The sequence below is a fragment of the Myripristis murdjan genome, chromosome 5, assembly GCF_902150065.1.
Source record: "Myripristis murdjan chromosome 5, fMyrMur1.1, whole genome shotgun sequence".
NCBI lineage: Eukaryota > Metazoa > Chordata > Actinopteri > Holocentriformes > Holocentridae > Myripristis > Myripristis murdjan.
This window is the reverse complement of record NC_043984.1, coordinates 11,737,247-11,761,375: the sequence shown is the minus strand read 5'-3', so window position 1 is coordinate 11,761,375 and position 24,129 is coordinate 11,737,247. Positions and strand designations below refer to the sequence as shown.

Here is a 24,129-nt window from a genome sequence, read left to right as displayed (position 1 = left end):
GGTGTTCACCTGTGGTTTTGCATGGATCCTGCCCCAACTAAATACCCATAACTGAAATCAACGCTTGCCCAATAGTATAGAACCCAAAACAGAATGAATGAACATCATGAATAAAGCATCATAAATCATGAGTATCACTGAAAAGCCAATTTCAGGCAAACATACATGTTAACTCCCCGTTGTTAATTTTTCAACAAGCTGGACATAAAATTTACAGATATTTAATAATTTATCCTTTATTGTCATCCAGGAGTTGTAACACTGTTGTTTTTTTTATCTTCTCAGTCCGTCCTTGGGCTATTCCAGCTCTATGAACTACCAGTCGAGGCCACAGGGCTCCCTGTATGGAGGAGGTGGGGGGACCCCACTGGGTGGACACACGCCAGGACCCTGCCAAGCACCCCGTCTGCCACCCCACAATCCCCGGCTCCACGCGCCATCCAAGCATGGACACGTAAGGCTGTTGCCTCACACACTTCACAGGCAGCCAGGACAGCTGCAGTGTCAGGTCACCTGCTGCTGACAGCTGGGAGACATGAGCAGGGAGCTTAGGGGAGAGACAGAGAGCATGGACGTCTGAGATGATAGTTTGTGTGTGAGACAGAAACTGATCTGAAAAAAGGCAGAAGGAGCACAATGAATCTCATCACTGAGCTGTTGAGTACAATGATCATAATCTGACTCGTGTATTGTTGCTGGTGTAGCTGAAGACGGAGCCAGGGCTGGGTGTGATGGATGGCATTAATGTCAAGAGCCTGGAGGAGAGGTCAGAGGGAGACGTGGCCAGTCCATCCTCCACCGGCACACAGGTACAGAGACATTTTCAGGACATTTTCACCTTCACAAAGTCAAACAGCTTCACTTGGGGAAGCACATTGAAGTGCAACCTTATGTAAAACTCAGGAGGTGGGAAAGGTGGAAATCAAGTAAGTATGGAGTGGATGAAAAAAACGTCAGTGTCTCATGTCTAAGTCAGATGAGGTCAAAATGCGGATGTAAAAATAGCTGTGAGTGTGTTTGAACTAGGGTTAAACTAACATGCATTTTTGAAGGCACATAATTATGTTGCCAGTAGTCTGTGTTTTGTTTAATGTTTTTTTGTCAGTGTCCTCTTTAAATTTGCTCACTTTTGTGACAAAATTTGTGTCAGTATTTAGTGTTTACCCCAGAATTTTGCACTTGGCAAGGTGGAAAAACCTCTGACGACATTCCTACTAGTGAAGTTTTTTAGTTGGGCCAGCAGCTCCTTGAGGCAGGATGACCCACTCTGCATATTTAGTGATGGAGGAGTCACTGGGTATACCAGTGCTTTTAACTGAAGAATTAGTTAGCAAAAATCAGTTAAATTCATAAATACAATGTGGACAGAAAATATCATTTAATTGCAGGATTGACAGATATTTTTTATGTAGCAGCCTTCATCATGTCTGTAGTGGACAACATGATTGTCTGATATCCAATATAGAAATATATAAAAAGCAGGTACTTTCCCAATATACCGACAGAGCAATGCATTGGTCTAATCTTAATTTCAACTATCTAGGTTTTTATCGATTTCTTTGAACATGGATACTGCAGATAATGGTCATTCTGTTTGTGATCATTTAAAACTTTAAGACTGATACACATTACAGTAGTATTTGGCATTTTTTCATGCACATTTTTCTTAAATTCAGCCTAATTTGATTTTCTGCTCTTTTAAACCTATGTTCCTCTGTTTCTCCACCACCAGGACCCCTTGCTTGGTCTCCTAGATGGCAGAGATGACTTGGACAAGGAGGACGGGAAGCCTGAACCGGAGGCCATCTATGAAACCAACTGCCACTGGGAGAGCTGCAACAAGGAGTTTGACACACAAGACCAGCTGGTTCACGTAAGAGGACATATAGATAGATAAACAGACAGAAAGAACGATAAAAGGGTTACATCTTCTGATTCTGCTTGATTCTACCTTTGTGATGCATTTGACCAGCCAAAGAGGTATCCTCAGTGTGTCCCGCTGATAATGAATGGGTCTTCTTATCTGCCTGTCTGGTCCACAGCACATCAACAATGAGCACATCCATGGAGAAAAGAAGGAGTTTGTGTGCCACTGGCAGGACTGCTCTCGGGAACAAAGGCCTTTCAAAGCCCAGTATATGCTGGTGGTTCATATGCGCAGGCACACAGGAGAGAAACCACACAAGTGCACTGTGAGTGCATCTTAGTCTCTCTTTCCCTCTCTCTCTCTCTCTCTCTCTCTCTCTCTCTCTCTCTCTCTCTCTCTCTCCCTCCCTCCCTCCCTCCCTCCTTTTCTCTCAGTAAGCCTGTCTGTGTCTGTCTCTGTTTATGTCTCTCTTTCCTCTCCATGTTTATGCTGGCAAGCAGTAAATTGCCAAAAGCATGACACCTACCATTTTCTAATGTCAAATTTATCACCCCGTATCTCCATAACATGCCATCAAATGAATTATAAAGTACATTATGACTTGCTCAAGAGCTCCTACTGTGAAGTGCTTTGTATTACATCTTTTGTTTTTATTTACACCAACATTACACACTGTATGCCCTGATCTGCTCAATTTTCTTGAGAGGTTGACCTTAGCTTTCTGCCTTAAAAATAGCAAAGGGTGTAACAGAGTAACTTGACTACCTGTACACATGTCAAGGTGACCTCTAGGAGGGGCCTGGCCTCTATACTGATATCATACTGTGGCAATTTCTTTTCAGCAGCGCTCTGGACCCTCTTTTATTTTTCCTGTTTTCATTTAAAGAATGTGATAAAGCCTTTATTTTAGTTTCAGTATGTAACTAGTTAAGAATAGGTTTGATGGGGTTTCAGAGATCATTTAACTTATTCAAATCATTGGTGCAAAATAAAAAAAAAGAAAGTTTAAAACTATAAGATTTTATAACTGCGTGTGCCATAGTTGAAATACAGTTTGACTGTAGGAGTCTACAAGACTTGAACCGATCAGCTGTTTCTTTTTTACAAAGTAAACTCTGAACTAAGAATTCTAAATTCTGATTGTATTATTTAATTTGAAGACTACTGCAAAGTGTAATTTTATTTCAACTTCGTTGTTGTTGTAACACCAGTATGTATATATATGTTTTAGTTTGAAGGCTGTAACAAGGCCTACTCTCGCCTGGAGAATTTAAAGACCCACTTGCGTTCCCACACCGGAGAGAAACCATATGTGTGTGAACATGAAGGCTGCAATAAGGCTTTCTCCAATGCTTCAGACCGGGCCAAGCACCAGAACCGCACTCACTCCAACGAGGTACTGCACACCACTGAATGTCATATCATGGAGTAGGCTAAATGTGAACTATGGCCTGACGGTTAAGTTGTCTTGGATTCAATACAGTGATTTTTAGAAAATCTATTTTTTTCCTCATGTAACATGCCATTGATTAAAAGGATAAAGGATGTGTATCTTGATTAAAGCTGGTTAGGGTTATACATGGAGATTTTACACATCCTCGGAGTTTTGCAAAAATCGTAGATAAATTGAGAAAACAGGAAACTATTTGGAATGAAATTGCCTCACAAACTCTAAGAGTTTGTGATGGCTCAGAAATTCTTAAATACCTTCTTAATGTTGAAGACAATGTAATTAATTATAGTATTTCGAGACAATTATAGTAACATAAATTTTGATGTAGACTGCAAATCAACACAATGCTGTATAGTACTGACTCCCTGCCCTTTTACAGAAACCCTACGTATGTAAGATCCCAGGCTGCACGAAACGGTATACAGACCCCAGCTCCCTGCGTAAACATGTGAAGACGGTCCACGGCCCTGAAGCCCATATCACCAAGAAGCATCGAGGAGACACCGGCCCTCGGCCACCTGGCTCAGCTATGACCCCTGGTGGCCCAAACTCTGAACTGCTGTTAGAAAAAGAAGAGACACGCAGGGAGGACTGTAAACTACTGGCTCCAGAGACTGCTCTGGTTAGTGATAAAGGATTCCTGAAAGTTCATATTTGAAAGATTTTACTTATGCCCTTCAGTGACTGTTTCAAGAACAAAGTGAGACTGTAATGCAATGCCAATTTTTTTGTTAATTGTCACAGAAAGAGCAGCAAACCAGTAATGAGCTGATGGTTTGTTATTCACTATGTACTACTATTTTTTAATCTAAATAGATATGTTGTCTTTCATCTAAGGGGCATGAAACATATTGTGGTTGGGTTCGGGTTATGACCCATTTATTCCAATGTAGTTACATCACTGTGATAATCATTTGATCACCTGATATGCCAGTCAAATTACCTTTTGAATTTTATTTGTTGTGGCTGTAGGCTACAAGTAATTTTCCATACTCCCTGTGACTGCATATCTTCTGATTTCCTGTGTCTTTTTATCCTATTACTAATATTATGTATGAAAACTCATTGTCTGTCTTTGTCCTTTTGTCTGTCTGTCTCTTTTTCTCCCTCCTCCTTTCCTTTCCTCTCAGAAATCTCAGCCAAGCCCTGGCGGTCAGTCCTCCTGCAGTAGCGAACGTTCTCCACTAGGGAGTGCCAACAACAATGACAGTGGGGTGGAGATGAACCTGAACGCAGCAGGCAGTCTGGAGGACCTCACAGCGCTAGAGGATGGAGTAGCAAGTGGTGGAGGAGGAGGTGGGGAGGCAGGCAGTATAGGAGGAACAATGGGCATGTCAGCGCAGGCTCTAAAGAGGCTTGAGAACCTGAAGATTGACAAGCTAAAGCAAATCCGCAGGCCCACCCCTCCTGGCCGCTGCGCCAGTAACAAGCTACCTGCACTCCCTGGTACGTTCTTAGTGTTGTCATGAATTAGCAGCTCTTATAATTATAATATTGCATTTATGGGCATAATCTTAATTTATATTCATTCATGCAAATGTTCTTTTTGCTGTACAGAGCAGATGTTTGCAATTGTGAATTCATCATCAAAATGTGAATGATCTTTATAACTGACTTGATAAATTATTTTAAAACCATCTCCTCGCTGATGTACATCTTATCTACTTACAGGTTCAGGGGAGATGACAGGAATGTGTGCGCCCTCTCCACTCCTCTCTAATCGACGTGTTATGGAGCTGTCTAATCATGAGGGAGGGGGTGGTAATTCTATGGCCTGCTCCACCAATGATAGGAGAGGAAGCGGCACTAGCAGCCTAAGCTCTGCCTACACAGTGAGCCGTCGGTCATCGATGGTGTCTCCTTACTTGTCCAGCCGACGCTCTAGTGAGGTTTCCCAGATGGGAGGAACAGGAGGCGGGTGTCACCTCCTAGGTCCAGACCAAGGTGGGGGAGACCCTCTCTCTCCTGAGACCAGTCGCAGAGGAGCTTCCCGTCCTGGAGGTGGAGGTTTGCCAGGTCTTCCTAGTTTAACCCCCGCCCAGCAATACAGCCTAAAGGCCAAATATGCTGCAGCAACAGGTGGCCCACCCCCTACTCCATTACTCAACATGGAGCAGCCAGGTACCCCAGGTAGAAGAGGAGGTTTTTTAAGCGAGTACCAGGGGCAGCCTCTGCCTCCCTTTCTTCAACAAGGTGGCCTACGTAGGCACAGTGCCAACACAGAGTATGGCACTGGAGTTATCTATCCTCACCAGGCTCCAGGTAACAACAGCAGGCGAGCCAGTGACCCAGTTCGATCAGCAGGAGATCCACAAGCCCTCCCTAAGGTACAACGCTTCAATAGCCTTAATAATGTAGCCATGATGGGCCGGAGGAATGCACTGCAGCACTGCGGCTCTGACGCCAATATTGCCCGCCATATGTACTCCCCTCGGCCACCTAGTATCACAGAGAATGTTATGATGGAGGCCATGGCCATGGAGTCTCACCATGGCTCTGCAGATTCTATGATGATGCCTGCTGGAGAGAGAGGTTTTATGGGATACCAGCAGCAGCACCATCCAATGGGTGGTGGAGCAGGTGGAGGACCACCGTCCAGCCAGCTGTCCCCAGGCCATGATCCTCTGGGCTGCCCAGACCAAGGTTACATTCAGGGGCACTACCAGAACCAGCGAGGAGATGCCAGCTCCAGGAGTGGTGTAAGTCAGATGGGCCAGGCAGGGCCTATTCACCCAGAGGGCATGTCTAATACACTTCTCCAACAAGCTGAGTACAGTATGAGCACCTGCCAGCTGAGTCCCTCAGGTCCCCATTACCCCAGCCTAGGACAGGGTGGGGAGGCTGGGGTGGGGACAGGTCCTTGGGATGAGACCCATAGCCAGGTCCAAACTTCCAACCATGCTCTCCAGAACCAGGGAGGGATGCAGTACTCTGACCCCAGCATGCAATCCCAACAGGCCCACTTTAACAATCAGACAGGCCTCTATAACAGTCCAGATGGAACCCATAAACTCACCATCAAACCTGAGCAGCAGTTCCATCCTGGGATGGGAGTCGGAGATGCCTGTCAAAGTGCTAAGCTCCAGCATCAACAACAGCGGCCACTCCCCCAGCAGACTCAGGGTTACCCACAGCAGACAGGCCAGGTTATGATGAGGAACAATCCCAGCTGTGACTTCCATAGCCAGATGGATCCCCAAGGGCAGAACCAGAACTCCTTCCCCAGTGCAGGGGGCCTCAGCCTGGGTTGTGCTGGCTCTGCACTTTCTGATGGGCGGAGGTCCCAGACTCCTATGATGCAGGTGAAGGAGATGATGGTGAGGAACTATGTGCAGTCCCAACAGGCACTGATGTGGGAGCAGCAACAAGAACAGCAACAGCAGCAGAGTGGAGTAAAGCCCCCTCCACTTTCTGACAGTATGGACATGAGTGGCCAGACAGCAATGATGCAACACAGTCCACAGCATCAAAACCAGAACCTTTACTCCAACCAGCCCTTTCCCTCCTACCCCAATCAGAACCTGGTGATGAGCCCTCAGGCTCACAGCCAAGGACCCAGCTCTGTGCCACCTAAAGACCAGCAGCTGACAGCTCTCCAAAGCTCATGCTATGGACAGGAGATGGTTGTCCCTAGGCCCCCTCAGGGACGTAAACCTCTCAGCCGCCAAAACAGTTTGTCACAGCAGTCAGGAGGGGGCTACCTGGGCAGCCCACCCCACCTCAGTCCTGTCCACTCCACTTCCAGCCCCAGAAGAGGGGTCCGACTACCCCCAGTCCAGCATCCACAGCACCCTCAAAACGAGATGTTTTCCCCTTCCAATAACAACATGTATTACTCGGGTCAGATCCACATGGATATGGAGAAACACACAGACTCGCAGAGTGGTCCTTGTTTGAACCAGCAGCATAGCATGGGGTCCAACCTGGTCCCAACGGTTGGTACCAAATCTGCCTCCCTGGCTCACTACCCTGAGTCTGGCCCTATTTCCAATGCCCTGGAGAACCTAGACCTGGACAACGCTCATATAGACTTCACCTCCATCATTGACGACACTGAGCCTTCATCCTTCAGCCCGGTCAACAATCCACTTCAAGGGCAGCCTGGGTCTTCCTCCCAGACCTCGTCACGTCTCACCACTCCCCAGACCTCTGTCACTTTAGCCCCAGGCTCTGGGCTGTCCAACATGGCTGTAGGTGACATGACATCCATGCTTACCTCACTGGCTGGAGAGAACAAATACCTAAACACACTGTCTTAGAAGATGCCTCTATGATTTTTTTTCTACAACACTAATACTCAAACTGAGGCCTTGGTCATTTCTGAATGTTTTAATTTAGATCTTAACTGAAAATATCAGTGTCCCACTAGCCAGAGGCTAGTATTTTTCTGTTTGGGGTAGCGCAAATATGTCTTCACCTACCACATTTTGAATGACACGGAAATGACAGCCAAACCAGATCTACTGAGCCGGTGCTCAAAACCTTAGGTTCTATTGCTTATTTAGATCATCCCTTGTACATTACATAGTCTGGGTCAGGTAGACTGGACAAATGACCTTGTGGAAGGAGGGAAAGTATATATGGATTGGTAGTCTGGGCTGTTTTTAATACACTCCAATGAGCCTTCATTACTAAACCCTAACCTTAATCCTGGTTTCTTAAAGCAAGAAACAGGATCCAGAATGACATATTGTAATGAGTCTGGGTTAAAGGTTGCAACTAAGTCACTCATTTGGTCCAAGGCTCAAAAAATGTAAGAATCCCTGCCTGAAACCTTAAAACCAAAGGTGCCTGATCAACCTCCCATGCTGTATTGTTCCCTCACTGCCTTGGTACTTGGTATTTTTCTGTGCCTATGGTAAGACACAGAAGTGTTTGCCTGATATGAATTTGATACTGGACATTTTCCAAACAGGCATTCCAGTCATGTAGGGCTGTGGCAAAAGTGGAGCAGAGAAGGATACATGTAAATACGTTTTATATACATTTATATATGCTGTGTATATGACAATGTGGGCAGTGAAGAATTTCTCTACTGTCTTAGACTGCTTGGATTCTGAAGGCCAATGTTCAGATGGGAGTTAAAGAAATAATTTTCTGAAGAGTTGAGTGAAGACTAAAGAAAGAGGGCTTTCAGTGACTGAAAAATGACAATGTCTCAGTGCTACTTAATATTAACCTGTATTGCAAAGGATTTCTTCTTGTCAGGGAACAGCACACTCTATACTCGTGGCATATCAGTATTCCTACATAGCATGCATACACACATAGACACAGACACACAAAGAAATGCACACAGCAACACTCAGGCCTCTGAATATTTGGTGTTTGATTCATGGTTTAGTGGCCTTTTCAAACAGTTTGCACTCAACATGTTTACTGTACGTGTTCCTAAAGCAGCTGTGTAATTATTTTTCAGTGGTGTGATTTATTAAAACAAATATAGTAAGTGCCTTGCTCTGTCTAAGCTATATGCATAGGGCATAATGCGAAAATGTCAAACTTAAAGTAGAATGTGTGCAACAATCCCTTCCAATCTATCTCATTTCAATGGTAACGCCTCCACTCAATGTTAACCTGACCTCTGACTAATACACGACCCAGCTGATGATGACGGCCATTTTGAACGAACCTTGAGTCAGCTGTTGTGTAGTCTGTATTTCAGGAACTGAGGTACAGTCATAGTACAGCATCGCTGAACTTTTGCTCCAGTCCAGTTCCTTAGAAAATTATACGTTACTAATTCAGGACAGATTAAAGGAGGTGGATTTTTTTTTTTAACATTGGCTACCACTGTAGTAAAATCTGTATACTGTGGGTACACTGAGGTACTATTGTGTGACTGTTGAGGTGCATCACTTTGAAGTACTCTGTAGCTCTTGGTAGTCGAACCAATTTTACACTGTGGCATTGCACTGACTACAGCACTGTGTGGCAAGGTCTCCGTCTCTTTAGACTATTCATATGAACCTCATTTTGCTGATGACAAAAGATTACCACAGTATTTTTTACTAGTCACTATAGAACAGATCTGAGCACAGCTGGATCACATGAGGCCACATGAAAGTATTGTTGTTGAAGCTATTTTTATGTGACCATTCAGAATAGTCATGTGTAGCTGCTAAGTGTTACTAAGCATTACTAAGCATTAATAAGAATTAATATTTCTGGGTCTTGATTTTTGGAAAAAGAGTATGACCTACCAAAGACAATTTAAAATGACTGAGAAAATGATGCACAAATCGCCTATATTAACACAACACTAACACCAGCAATAAGGGCATGAACATTGATTGATAGTGCTGTTCTTTAGAATGTATGAGATGTTTTGTATAAAATTATCTTTTTATATTAATGAACTTCATGGATGTTGCCTTCTCTCTGTGTGTTTTTGATAACTGTCATCCTTCAATCAGACTTTTTGCTGGCAAAAGAATATCACCTTTAGCAACAAAAAGCTATAATACTAGTGTTAACTATAATAGACAAAAGCCAAGTGTTATATTTTGTGTACAATTTTCTACATTTTTATACAAATGTACTATATTTTACCAGTTTATGAATAAAACATGTTCAGATTTGGATGGATGCAGAATGGTTGTAAAACTCTTATTTTCATCTCCTGTGCCTTGTAAGTGATGTGGCTTTGTGTTTTATGACAACACTCGATGTGTGGCAAGCCTTTATTCTACATGGATAGCTGTAATGAGCCATATTTGGCCATTTTGAACTTTCCAGGGGGTTTTAGAGACACTTTTGTGGTAACATTACCCATGCTGGGATGGAAGAGTTGAAGATCCCTCCAGGACAGGACTCAGGGCAGAGGAGCACATCTGTTTTTGTGCCTTGAGGATTAATGCAGTGTCTCCATCCCCCCAGTAGAGTGCAGCACAGCCTGAGAACCAGCAACAAGATTTCATATACATTCACTACACATGGAGGGCGACAGTTTAACTTGTATACTGCATACTCTACAGAGTCTATCACCCCCAGTCCAGCTATAAACAAGAGTGACTAACCTCCCTCATTATGGTCCAGTACTGTTTAACCCCAAAATTAGTGAAAGCAGTCTAACTAATTGGACAAACACAGGGCATTCATTGTGCATCCTTAATTATCCTTTCCTGCGTCTTTTCCTACAGACTAATTGCAAAACCCCTAAATGTGAGTATGCTGAAGCCCACGTTCTCTTTCAGCCTGACACGGCAGCCCATTAAGAGCCACAGCGAGTTGCTATAAAAGTGGACGAGCGTAAGTGTGGCCGCTCTTGGTGACATCAGTGCCTGGATGGACTCTCTGTGGTCAGTGGGGACTGGCATCTTGGGCTTGTGTACACTTCAAGAAAAAGTGCTAAACAATTCTAGCTTTTTAGATAGTCATAACATGCCGTTACTGACTTATTAGATGTGAAACAATGGAGAGAGAGAAGGAAAGTGGTGATACTGCAGAAAGGTCATAAGTTCACACCCATGTGGTTGGAAGTACATGGCATGTACTGAGGCCTAGTGAGCTGCCACCGTGCCCAACAAAAACATTCACTTGACTAAAAGGAAATAAACCACCATTATTTAAATCATTAGTTAAGGCGTCAAACATGTTGTATTTGAATAGCCATTTTTAAACGTTTCACTGACACACTTCTCCAGAAGTGCCTACAAGAACAGCGGAACAAGTCAACATTCATGAATCACAATGATTTAAAAGAAGTGACTTTTACTTGATATACTGTTTAGGGTGTGTTTAAAAAGCTGTCATAGGGTGTTGATGTTGATGATTTTTTTCTTTATTGTTTTTCTAACAGTATGTAGCATTACTTTTTACAGTGTTGGCTCCTCCTGCTCCAGGGGCCCCAGTAGGCTAAAACTATATTGGCATTGTGGTGTTGTGGCATGGCACAGCAGAGACAGACAGCCACTACAGCCTGGCAGAGATGCTTAAGTTGACTCATTCGCTCCAGGGGGAAGTTCTCCTGAGGGACTACTGATTTGTGATCTGGCATATCCAGATTCGTGATTTGAAACAATAGCTGAATTTTCCACAACCGGATCAAGTAGGGTGTATGCGGGGCAGCCATATGATAGTATTAAAGTATTAATATGCATTGAATATTTAATACTAAAAATAGTATTAAATATTCAATGCAGCTGCTTCATAACTGAACACTTTTTGGAAAATATGAGCAAAGGCAACAACCCTGAGTGCTCTATACCAAATTAAATGTGAAAAAATCAGTCACAGGGTGCCCCGGGACAAGTGTCCTAACTCAAAATATTTGCAAGGCAAGCTTAAGAACCCCGTTCACACTTGGTTTTAACATCCGTCCTGGTTTAATCCAAACAAAAGAGGTCACCTAAGACGCATTTGAGATGTGTGATAATGCCAGGTGTGCATGGTGATCCGGTGTTTTTCCTTTTCACAGTTACAGACAACAGCAGCCATTGTGTTAACATGATTTTAACTTGGTGTTGTACATGTTGCTTTATGATTTTTTTTTTCCTTCTGATTTGTTTGTGTGTAAAAGTAATATTTGATCGTCCAAAGGCAATATAATTGCACATTAACTCACTAACCCATTAACTCTACAGAAACTCCTGCACCTCAGACTCCCCTCTTTTCCAAAAACACACAACGCTGTTTCATTGCATTCCATAGAAGTTGTGATGGCTAGTTCACATTTTGTCACGCATCATTAGTTTTCTATTAGCTTTGAGTTGTGCCTAACTTGGGGGGATTGTCCCAAAGTGAGATGTCCAGCCTTTGAAAAAAGCAACTCTTAGAAGTTGAAATCACAGGATTAAAATATACTATGGTACTTTTAAAAGGTCTGTAGGTAATTTCACTCCTTGCTTGATTTGTATTTTAGAGTCATTGCACAGTGGACTTCAGGCAGTGATTTTTTCCATCACAAATGCCCATAAGGGAAATAAAGTCTTCATATTACCTGCGATTTTAATATTGATAATTGCTTTGTTACTTCAAAGCTACTGGTAATTACACAGAGGGACTATGGCTTCTTTTTCACAAAATAAGAGAGAAGCAGATACTCTAGTTTAAAAGTTTCAAAACCCTTTGTGTTATTATCTGTCCCCAAATATGTGACTGAAATGTAAAAACTTAGAGAACACAGATGTAAAGATAGCATAAGCTCAAACACTCAGTAACATGACCTCCGCTGCTCTGTAGAGATACAAATGGAAATGCCAAAATAAGAACTGAGGTTTTCAAATGCAAAAAAGTGGGCAGCATAATGACTTTTCTCTTTTCTTGGCTTGCCATTCAAGGGGAGCCTTTTCTTTTCTTTTGTCACTTAGGTTGGCATATAATTAACTCCTGCTTAATATGCTGTTAAAGGGCTTTCCTCCCCATGCTAGCAGCTTTGAACCCATAGACCACAGACAGGGACAAAACCCCAGTGGGACTGCTTCCTTCGTGCTTGTCCTTGTGTATTTGTATGTGTGTGTAAGGAGAGCTGCATCAGTATTAGAAAAACAGCAGAAAACTCCGGCTACTGGACAACACAGCATATTGTCACATGTTTTTTGCTCGACACGACTGAAAAAAATTTCACGGCCTCACCCAAGGGAGATAGTAGGGGATAAAAAGAGGAAGCACATAACAAATTTTTTCATCCAAGTGATTAAACAAATCCCTCTTGTTAAGTCTACATTTTAGGGAATATCTTTAAAAAAAAAAAATACAATTTGTCTACAATCCTCATTGATAAGTTTTAACAAATCAGCCACTGGCTTATTTCAAAACCGATTCTCCTCAATCTGAATTCTTAATTTTAGAAGCCATAATGAATGGATTAGATATACATGAGTATCACCTAAGGAACCAAGGCAGCAGTTGCCTCTCCCAGGACCTCTGAAGCACCTCTGCACCCTGTGTACTCTGTGACCTGCATGGGGAAGGTTTATTGCCCCCCTCCTCCTCTTTCCCTCCCTTTTTTCTCCTCCCCGTCTTCTGTCCGTCCCATCACAAAGGGCTATGATGACCCTTCTGTCCCTCTCTTTATTCACCCCTCCACTCCCTCCCCACCTTTAGGATGCTTTCTCTTCCAGAATCCATTAAGAGACAAATCTCCAATAGCCATGTTGGGTAAAAAGGAATGTGCAGGTTCGAAATGTATTTTTAAAAATATCTGACACTACATTAATGCAATAAGTAGAAAAAAAAGTGTAAAAATGGATGTGGTTTGAGTTTCAATGGGTAATAATCCCCACATACCTGACGAATAAGTTGGCCTGTATTAATACAAAAAAAAAAAGTTCATCATCAGAATTCTTAGTAGTAGGCCAAATGATCATTTGACTAACTAAATGAGTTTGGTCCAAAATGCAGCATGCGCCCTAATGATGAATCACTAATATTCCAACAGGAATTTAAATCCGTCTGTAGCAGACAATAGTTGTGTAGTGAACCAGATATTTTTTAAGTTGCTATGACTTAATAATGTCACTCCCATCATAATCTTATGGGAACATCTCTTCTGGTTTGAGTGACTTTATCTTAGTGGAGTTTTTTTTAAGGTATCACTATAATTACTCTGTCTGTGGCACTTAGTAGTGAGTTTACAATGACCCTATCGCAGTTTATGGTATTTTATCTCCTTTGTGGTACCGCTATAATCTTTCCAGATTAATACTACATGGTTTCATTGGTTTGCCATTTTATATGACTATTTTGAGTTCTTTTTTCGCACGGGAAACATCTTGCTCTTGTTTCGTCCAAGTTAAGTTGTCCTCTTCTTTTGAGGCTCGTCATTAATCTGTTTTACTGTCCCATCGGGTCCATCAGATCCCACTTTGTTGACTCCACAAAGTCCTAGAATATATTATGCGTTGGGAAAAGCCACCCGGTTCGCTGTTATTATCCCGAAGAGTTACTTAGAGGTGGGGGGGCTCAAGGTGGGGGTCCTCTGTGCTGTGTTAGAGTTTTATTTCGGATGTTTTTTTCAGTTGCAAAACAGATTACGGTCCAGGTTGCAGCACAAAGGACCGTCAATGCACCACTTCCTACAGCCATCCAGGGGTGAATGGGGCGCAGGACGGGGTGCACTGCAGGGTGGTTGAGCGCAGGTGCGATGTGCATAATAGTTAAGTCATAAAACACACGGGGGAGGTGCTTTGCATATTTTAACATACCTGTTCAGATGAACCTGCAATTCGTAATGCCCTCCTGCTGAGCATTCGGTGAGATGACCCACTAGGGTGTAGCACACTGTCCTCCTGGACCCCTCAAACACACTTTAGAGTGAACCCAGGCCTGTTGGGTGTCTAAAACTGTATGCCGCTTCATTAACAGCCTGAAAACGTCCGTGCACACAGGCGAGCGCGCGCACGTGGACGTTACTGCAGCGCGGGCGTGAGACAGCCAGGCTGTGTGGCATATGCGAGGCAGAATCACCAACTATGAGGTTCACATGCTTAATTAGGAGCTTGTTAAAATGGCATCACATATACGAGTAATTTACACCTCCGGAGAAAAGCTACAGACTTGGGTGAGCGTTGACGGATGGTGGGAAACCAATTGCTGGGTGGCAACGCGCAAATTATGCGTTCCCGTTACTACTTTCACAAGAAAGAGGCGACTAGCTACTTAAACAGCTATCCATGCTGCCAACTGTCATTTTTGTAACAATATCCTCCACATATCAGTTTGAACTGCTCTTATTCAGAAGTTAGGAATAGACTCTCTTTCTACGAGGGCACATATGGCAGAAATGTTGACTTTCTCCCGGTGTATTCTAAATATTCCCAGAAAATAGTTTTAATCAAGGAAAGGGAAGACGAAAACATTGTTACATAGATTTGGTCGAGGAAAACAACAAGAACATGGCATGTCGACCACTCTTCACAACGTCACTTAAATTCCTTGCTCACTTCAAAGATGCATCCGCGACTTTTGGGCTTGTATGAGCATACAGCGACTGTAGCTTACAGTAACGCATTACTGCTAACATTACTTTGGAAATGAGTAATGTGTTGGTGTAGTTTACGATCCCATTACTGACCTTAGGGCCAACCTCTGCTGCTGACATCACTCCCTCACGGCTCGTCGGCTGTGCTCCGAGTCCCATCCAGGTCTGAGGCTCCCGCTGTGACCGAGGGCGATGTTTCACACCATTCATTCTCAGGCAGGGACTCAGGACAAACACACTCTCACACACTCACACACACATACACATACACCGCTCTCCGGACAGTTTTTGAAACGAAAAAAGCCTGACGATGACAGAAGAAAGTCGGGGTAAACGAAGGAAACAAGCCAACCCCAGGAGAAATCAAGGTAAGAATATGTGCAACGCTGGAAAAGTTTTAATGAGTTAGTAAATGATGTGATCAGATACTGGCGTAGCGGCCAGAAGCCATAAAGCGGACCGCCTTGAAATCCTGCGAGGTTTTCTAACTGCAATCTCAACTTTGAGAGCTGGATCACATATAAAAATACGAACATATAATGTTGGGCATGTAGTTGTGCTGTGTTTCGACTATCATTCATATTTCAGCAGTGCATTTTGAGGTTTAAGGGCTTACACTAAGCGATTGCCTCCCAGCAGAAGTTGCAGAGATGCGCAGTCAACTTTCGTCAGGTTGCCAGCTATTGGTATTTTTCTGTCTGTAGGCATATCTACCTGGGCAAGGCCATGCAATCTAAGGTGTGCGGCAATCCGCAGTTAAGCCCACAACCTGTAGCTGCACATGTTGTGTGAGATCTGGTGGCCGCTGTGCATTCATTCTCAATCAGCAAGACAACCTGCTGTAAACCTGCTAGAGACCTTATTTTATTATTAATAATAACAATAATCAAATTGTTAAAAATCAATTCTTTAGAAATATCCACTGTCAAAAAGATCCTATTCAGTTACAGTGAAGTTTTGATTTTGCTGTTTTAACTCCATATAATCTTTGCGAAACGTCACGGAATAGACTCTCTCAGTACTGCTTGTTTCTGTACTTCAGTGCGTATTTTTCTTACAAGCATTCTTTTTGTTTTTCATGTTTTAAGAATAATATGCTCCAAGACTGATCAAACTCTCTAACCAAACATGCACTATTTTTAATCTTTTAATCTTTTATATTGTGTACCCTGCTATGTTAGTTTTTAGATACAGTTTTATGAAGTAGATATATCAGAATGTTTTTTTCTTTCATTGAATTTGGATTTATGCTTTGGAGATCATTGACAAAACAACAGATATTTAAAATACCGAAGCTGAAGCAATTTGTGTATTAAAATATAAAAATACAAGTTGTAAATTAATTTATAAAAAACTAGCCTTTTCATTGAGTTATAAGTTAAGTGCCATTTATTTATACTACAATTAGAGGATGTCAAATCTATAAATAACAAAACTTATAAATTACAGAAATGACAAGGGTTTTTTTTTTTGTTTGTTTGTTTTTGTTTTTTTGGATCATTCAACCTAGACTGTGAATTAATCTGTAAGAAATAACCAGTACAAATTAAATAATTAAAAATGTCAGTAAATGCAACTGCTCAGGCAAACATACACAATGTGAAACATGCGAGATGCACAAGAATGTGCATGTGCAGGTTAGACTGCCATGCTTACTGTAAATGCACATTAAAACAGATGTGTTAAGTGTGATATGTCTGTAAGTCAGCTTAAGGCTGGGAACCTTCTTCTCAAAGTTGATGTCAATCAGTTACTGTCAATAAACTTCCCCTAACAGTGCTGAGAGGAACTTAATATAGACACTTTGCTTAGAGTTTGTAGTTACTGTAGACTGTACCAGCTCCTACAATGTCTTGTTTTCTAGTGTAGTGTGTTTTGTAATGCTGAGGCACACACTAACCCAAGTCAATGTACACACACCTCAGTCTGACAGACACAGGCACATATGTGACATACATAAATGCAGACACACATGCACACATTACTGGGCTGATGTTCTTTTTTCCCTTTAATTCTCTTGTGGTTGATGAAAGCCAACGCAATTCATTCAGTGTGATTGTTTGGCCATGCTCTGACATGCAACCGCCAAACAACTATTTGCTGTAAGGAGTCCGTTTCCTTGCACAGTTTATTAGTTTGTTTTAAGGGTTTCCTCATTTGATTCAGAGAGAGGTGTGAGGCTTGCCACTAGGGTGAGATCCCTCTAGCTGCTCAGCACTAACGGGCACTCACAAGTGTGCACGCACTCACATGCACACACAAACACACACACTCTCTCTCTCTGTCTCACCTTCACATAGCACTTGATCTGCCCAGTACCTTCTCCTTCACAAATCACCCACATCACACTATCGTGAAGGCCATCAGCAAAAGGCACACTTAGTGATAGGGACCTGTCACTTGTTCCCAGCGGTCCTGCTCCTGCAACTTCTGTAAATTACCTCAGAGGAGTAAATAGGAGGGCGTCGAGTTGCTGTAAAAGTGTGATTCTTAAAAAAAGGAAGGCATGTTAAAAATACATGTAAAGAAACAGGAAACTGATCACATATGCAAAGTGATTTTCAGTGGAGAATCAAAAGTGTATTGAGAGGCTACAACATATTATCAGTTAGGAAATTAACTCAAGCTTCCCTTTCTTCTTTAACTGTAGTTTCCTTCTGGTATTGTAAATTGGGAGTGTATGTAGATGCATACTTATGTATGAATGCATGTGTTGATGGCATGCTTGTTTCCATATGCATGCATAGCACTGGGGTGCGTGTCACATGTGCTATAATGCATGTGTTTATGTCTCTGTGTGTGTGTGTGTGTGTGTGTGTGTGTGTGTGTGTGTGTGTGTGTGCCTGCACTGCGTGAACACATGCATGTGTATGAATGTGTGTGTATTTCTGCTGTGTGTATAATTTGGAATGTGCTGCGCTGGAGGCGGCTATGCAAGTAGGGAGTAAAAGGTCCTTGATAAAACCAAATGAATTTGGCAGGTCCAACTCATAAGACAGCGATTAGGGGATCTTTTCCAAACCAGAAGAAAGAGAAGAAACATAGCCTGGCTTTTCTTCTCTCTCCAAGGCGCCTATTGATTATGTCTCTGTCTACCCCAATAAAACTGTCAATGTCCACCAATATCATGCAGTGTGCGGAAATTACTACTCTTCGTTCCTGGCAGATTGAAAGCAGCCCTGCTAACAGTCCTGGGATAGGGAGATATCTATTGGAAACGACAACCTGTATTTACTGGCTGTGAGTGAGAGATTAGAGTTTCAAAGGGTGTGAATTAATTAGCAGAGTGCTGATAGCCAAATGGTACAACGTGTTAGTATTCCCCCTCCTTCCGGCCTCTATATAAGATGAACCAATGATATCTAACACCATAGGGTGAATTGACAGTCTAATGATTATCTCCCATTTGATAGCGAAAATGATGAAATGCCTCACCAGAGTTTTTAATTAGCAGAAACATTTTCCACATAGCACCACTTGCTCTTTACAGTATGTGAGCCAGTAATCTCTACACTAAACTAAACACTACAGGATCATTTGATGGGGGGTAGGGGAGATATAGCTTCATTTTTCTCAGTAAAAATCATTATATGCATTACCATGGTTATTGCTAACACGATGAAATCATTCACCATTTTTATATGGAGAATGATGAAACTAAAGGTTTGTTTCAGGTTTTGGAAGCCTATTTTTAATGAAGCAACACTCGGTTTCAGTGGATTTGAGCAGATGCCAGAGTAACTGTGCTGTGTTCTCAGCAGAGGCTAGTCTCTTTTTGTATTTCATATTTTGTTATCACTCATCCCAGCAAAATCAACCCGCTCAGCTTCGGATGGGCTTCCTTCTGGCCTCAAACGTACCAGACGTGTTTGCCAGAATAACATCCGCGCTACTGATCAGATTCATTCGAAAGTGAGCTCTTGAATCAGATATAAGGTTGCATTTCAACTAACTAAATGAGCGAGTTCAACCAACCCCTCCAACCTCACCCTATTGTTGAGCTGATTTGCCTTTTTCCGCCCAGCTTTCTCTCTCTCTCTTTCCCTCACTCGCTCTTTCTCGATTTTCTTCTTTTTTCAAGTGCCAATTTATTTAAACTCTTTTCCCCTTTTCTTCTTTCTCCTTCATTGATTTCCAAACCCCAGTCTTTGTATGCAGCTGGGGCCCAGCTGTGTGTCTGCGACTGTGTATCTGTGTGTGTGTGTGTGTGTGTGTGTGTGTGTGTGCCTGAACATGTGTATGTGCGAGTGTGTGTGTTTGTGTGGGGGGTTTCTGGCACTGTGCTGCCACAGTGGGCAGAGCACACTGTACAAGAAGGACTCGCAGCGAAAACGAGGAAGAGAAAAAGAGTGAGAGGGAATGGGGGAAAACGTTGAAAGAAATGGAGTGACGCTGTTGTGCTGTGCAGAGCGGAGGGGCCGGGCCTTTTTGGACTGGCCCGACTTTAATGGCAGGAGTATCGACGCGTGGTGATGAGGAGTGGGGAGAGTGAGACAGCAACGAGGAGCCCAGGCACCAGAGTTTATTAGCAGGAGTCTTCAAGGGGCTCAACCCAGGCGTCAGAACCAGCGGCAGGGAGGGACAGAGGAGGAAGAAAGGAGAGGAGGATGAGAGAGGTGGGGAACCAATGGGGCTGACAGGGTTGGAGACAGCAAAAACAGCTCTTCAATGTCAAAAGACAAGAGATCAGTTTGGGGGGGGGGGGGGGGGGGGGGGGCAATCTGGCTCAGTGTATCCTCACTTGTTCCTCAACTTTCCCACAGCTCCAAGTGTCACACATTTCTCCCATCCCAGCTTTATGTTTTTCATGCCAGATTCACAAAGCCGTAATGGGGAATCCCTTGATTGAGTCCCTCTGACATATTTCACATGTTTATTCAATTACAGCTCATCTGATGTTACAGATGTAGCCATTGCAGCCTGACGTTTTTTTTTGTTTTTTTTTTTAACTGTGCATTCTTGCTGTGCAGTGGCCACACTGCTCCAAGAGAAATTATTTGGAAAACTGTTGCAGGATTCATGCACATGGTTTGGGGATTTCCTCAGTGTGGCTGCCTCCAGAGGCGGAAAGTAACTAAGTACATTTACTGAAGCACTGTTTTTAAGTACTGGCATTTTAATTGAGTCTTTCCATTTTGTGAGACCTGCACTATATCTGAGAGGGAAAGTGAGCTTTTTGCTCAGTAAATTTGTGTGACAGTTACTAGTTACATTACAGAATACATGCAAAACATGAAATATGATGCATTGTTTGAGTCTACACTAGTCTCAGTATACACAGCAGCTGGACCTACACCAGTAAAATTAATCTATATTAATAGCTTAATGCCTCAACATGCTGAAAGATACTGTTGTTCAGAATGAGTTCTTTCTCTTGTGATACTTCTGTGAATTTAGCTGCTTTAACTTTCATAAACCTTTGCATGCAGGACTTTTACTTTTGATTATGTATTTTTCCCTTATAGCATTGCTGCTTTTACGTAAAGGATTTGCGTACTTTTTACACATGAAAATGAGCAAAAGCTCTACCTCTGTCTGTTGTCTGTATCCTATGGTCGGTATAGATGCATCTTAATGTGCAACAATATCAATAAATCACTCAGTTGTTTGTTTTAGCCCCTTAGTAGTTGACGGTCAAAGGCGGTGTGGGTGTCAGAAACAGTTAAATTATGTCTGAAGTTTATAACAGAACAATGGCCGGGGTTTAGGAAAGGCCTTTAGAGACCTTGACAGCTTCTCTTTTTGTCAGAATGCATGTTCACAGATCACACGCTTAGCATCTCAAAGATAGCACTTATAGCCACAGTGCTCATGAGGTGTGTGTATGTTAGTGCACGCATCGATGTAGTTGGGCATATAGGTGTGGAAGTAACTTCTGTTCACACATTTAAAACCAAAGGTATTTCCTGTGTCTTCTCACTCACGCATGGCACATCTATTTTTACATCAAAAACTGCATTTTATCAGACAGATAAGGCTTCCATATGGCCTTATGGTTATAAATTGACCCATTTTTGTTCTTGACAGATTACATTGGCAGTGCTGTTACTTTCTTTGTCATTGCTTTGGCAACACATCCTCTCCTTAGCTCAGTTTGTGGATCCTCCTTTTTGCTCAGACAGCCGGGGTGTTGTGCGTTTGATGTGCTGCACATGTTTGACAGAGGAAGGGGGTTAAATCCAGCTAGCCAGGCTCTCTGCACACAATTTATAGATATGTGCTGTTTTATCACACCTCAAATTAAATTTGGAAACCCTACTTCAGCTGTCATGTATTACAAGGCCCAGATGGGTGGCAGAGAGAGAAACAGACAGAGAGCGGGAGGAGAGCTGTCTGGCGGGCAGGCAGGCAGGCAGGCAGCCTCACTCAACTGGCTTATTTGCTGAGAGTGTGCCAGTGCTCGCTAGCAAGGGAATGAGATGTAGCAGGGTGGCAGGCTGTGAAAGAAACAGTTTGATATGCGGCGTTTATCCACAACAGACAGGAGTAGGCTGGCGTTTGTTTACGATCTGCCTTGATCACCCCAGAGACCTGTAACCTGTAAACTTCACACCTGTTGCATGGGGATAGGCACTGTTTTGTCACTTCAGCTCTTTTGGTCCTGTTCACACCTCTGGGGTTTTTAATGGTAAATGGCATTTCTTCAGCACTTTTCTAGTTTACTGACAACTCAAGGCATTTTACAGTGTTTACAATGTTTGCCTCACATTCACCCATTCACACACATACATCCACAGAGTGATGGCAGAGGGTGGCATGCCAGGAAACCACCCCACCTCTTGAGCCACGCTGCCTTGGGTGATGAGATCACAAGTGAACGAGATTGCTATAAACACCTGGCCCTATCATGCATCTCAAATGTGTGACCAATTGACTCCACCATCCCACCCGTCCTGTTCCTGTTTGTTGTCCTATTATTGAAGCAGTTGATCTGCCAATGAAGATACCACCATTTCGACACAAAAACAAACTACATCCAAGTTTAGCAACAGGCCAGCAGGTCAGTCCTTCCACAAAGCAACTAGTCAAACAAGGACACATTAGCATTAGCACTACAAATGCTAATGTGATCCAACACATTCCTGACCACTTCCGAAGGTGGCGTGAGTGATCAGATCATATTGCACCCTGTTCACGCTTGTGCTTACACCTATACTGTCCGATTGTGATCGAATCACCTGGAAAATGTAATGATTATAGAAATAGTAATGATTCCCCACATTGGTGATTACCTGAGTTGGATGTTAAATGTCCACTATGCAAAACTGATGAGGGTTTTTTTTTTAGACGGTATGGACAAAAATGTGGAATAAGCATGAAATTTTATGGTTAAGTCTGAATGGTTCTCAAAAACAGGCTCATTGATAAATTATGTGCCCATTCTGCATTTTTCACTCGAGTCTCAATGGTCTTTGGCAGTTTTGTATAGTGCATCTTTAAACAAAGTATGATCCCTCTTTCTCATCCCCTTTCTTTCTTTCTTTCTTTCTTTCTTTGTAGGTTTGCCTCTAAAGGCAGCTTCTTTCTCGGTCTCAGTGTGGTTAGGACAATTCTAATTATATTGTTGTCAACAGTCTGAGACATTTTATGAATCCCTCATAATACATCTGTCTCCAGCAACCGTTGCGGCTTATTCCGTCTCATACGTTGTAAAGTAGAACTGAATAGCTGCGTTCTAAAAACATCCCTCAAATGACTAGCTGTACAATAACACCTTGTGCCCTCAGTTGAATCATTTTAATTTTCCAAACAACAACAGTAGCGCAGCAATCGACGTATGTCACATGTGATGAATGCAGTTAAAAGCTGGAGCTCTACAATGGCTCCAGCAGTATTGTCTCTTTCATGATTAAAAAGGCATTGTGGGCTGTTCCGTCAAACTGAATGAATTAATTTTGTTTCCAGTGGTTTCACTGACAGCAGGGGTTTGTACTTACTGTCCAGGCAAGGTGAGAAAAAAAAGGTTGAACTGAACTGATGACAGGAAGAGCTGAGAGCTCAACCAGACAACTCCCCCTCTCTACCTCTCTGTATCTGTGATCAGCAGGCACCACCTTCATCTAATCTGCACACCCCCACACACACACACCTGGAAGGGAGTGAGCACATTCCATCACATACAGAGAGCACGCTGCCGTGTTTTTCTAGGTGCACCTGTTGGCAGCCGTCATGAAGTTGGAAGGCCTTACATGTTGTGCACATCTTTATCTCTGTACTCGTCTCTCTCTCTCTGTCTTGTTGGCTGTGGTTCGGTGGAACACACGGCCAAGTCTTGTTACTTCTAGAGAGAGCACACAAGCAGTGAACGCAAGCCTCACAGCACTATATGTCCAAGCTCTGCCTGTGCCAGGCCTTGTCTGTGTAAATTTGTCTGACAATCTCATGTGAGATACGTTACTATTTATTCATTCATTCATTCAGTCAGTCAGTCACTCATATGGCATTACTGATATTACAATGACAAATAGAGGGAATTGGTTTTTTTTTTTTTTTTTTTGATGAAACGTGCTTTTAGGCTTGATCAATGCTTAACACTGTTGTAAAACCCAAGAATGGAAGTAAATAATTACATTTATACCTGCTATTGTAACTAAGCAGCTTTTTGCACTCTTTTGGAAAACTCTTTAAAGTCAGTCATTTTCATTTCATTTCATTTTTTACTTAAGTGTATTTTTTACTGAGGCATTGTACTTCACTACATTTCAAATCACGCACCACAAATCTGGTAAGATTGTCCTCATCAGAAATCAGAAATCGGACTATTATAAACTGCAGTAAATGGTCATTCAACAAAGAGGAAACAGTAGTCTGGCTTTAATATGTTTGTGCACATTATTTTGAAAGTACGGAATTTTAAAAATAAAAATTTGAACTTGGTCCTTTAAT

General features: G+C 42.6%; 1 protein-coding gene across 1 annotated transcript in view; it reads left to right on the top strand.

Moving 5' to 3' along the window:
* Positions 1-9,903, top strand: part of gli1 (GLI family zinc finger 1) — a 55,352-nt gene extending 45,449 nt beyond the window's left edge. The window contains exons 6-13 of the mRNA XM_030052493.1: positions 286-454; positions 705-809; positions 1,733-1,873; positions 2,043-2,192; positions 3,099-3,263; positions 3,700-3,942; positions 4,451-4,766; positions 4,992-9,903. Coding sequence (XP_029908353.1) covers positions 286-454; positions 705-809; positions 1,733-1,873; positions 2,043-2,192; positions 3,099-3,263; positions 3,700-3,942; positions 4,451-4,766; positions 4,992-7,579 — 3,877 coding nt within the window. The 3' untranslated portion in view covers positions 7,580-9,903. The remainder of the gene's footprint in view (positions 1-285; positions 455-704; positions 810-1,732; positions 1,874-2,042; positions 2,193-3,098; positions 3,264-3,699; positions 3,943-4,450; positions 4,767-4,991) is intronic.
* The last annotated feature ends 14,226 nt before the right edge of the window (positions 9,904-24,129 follow it).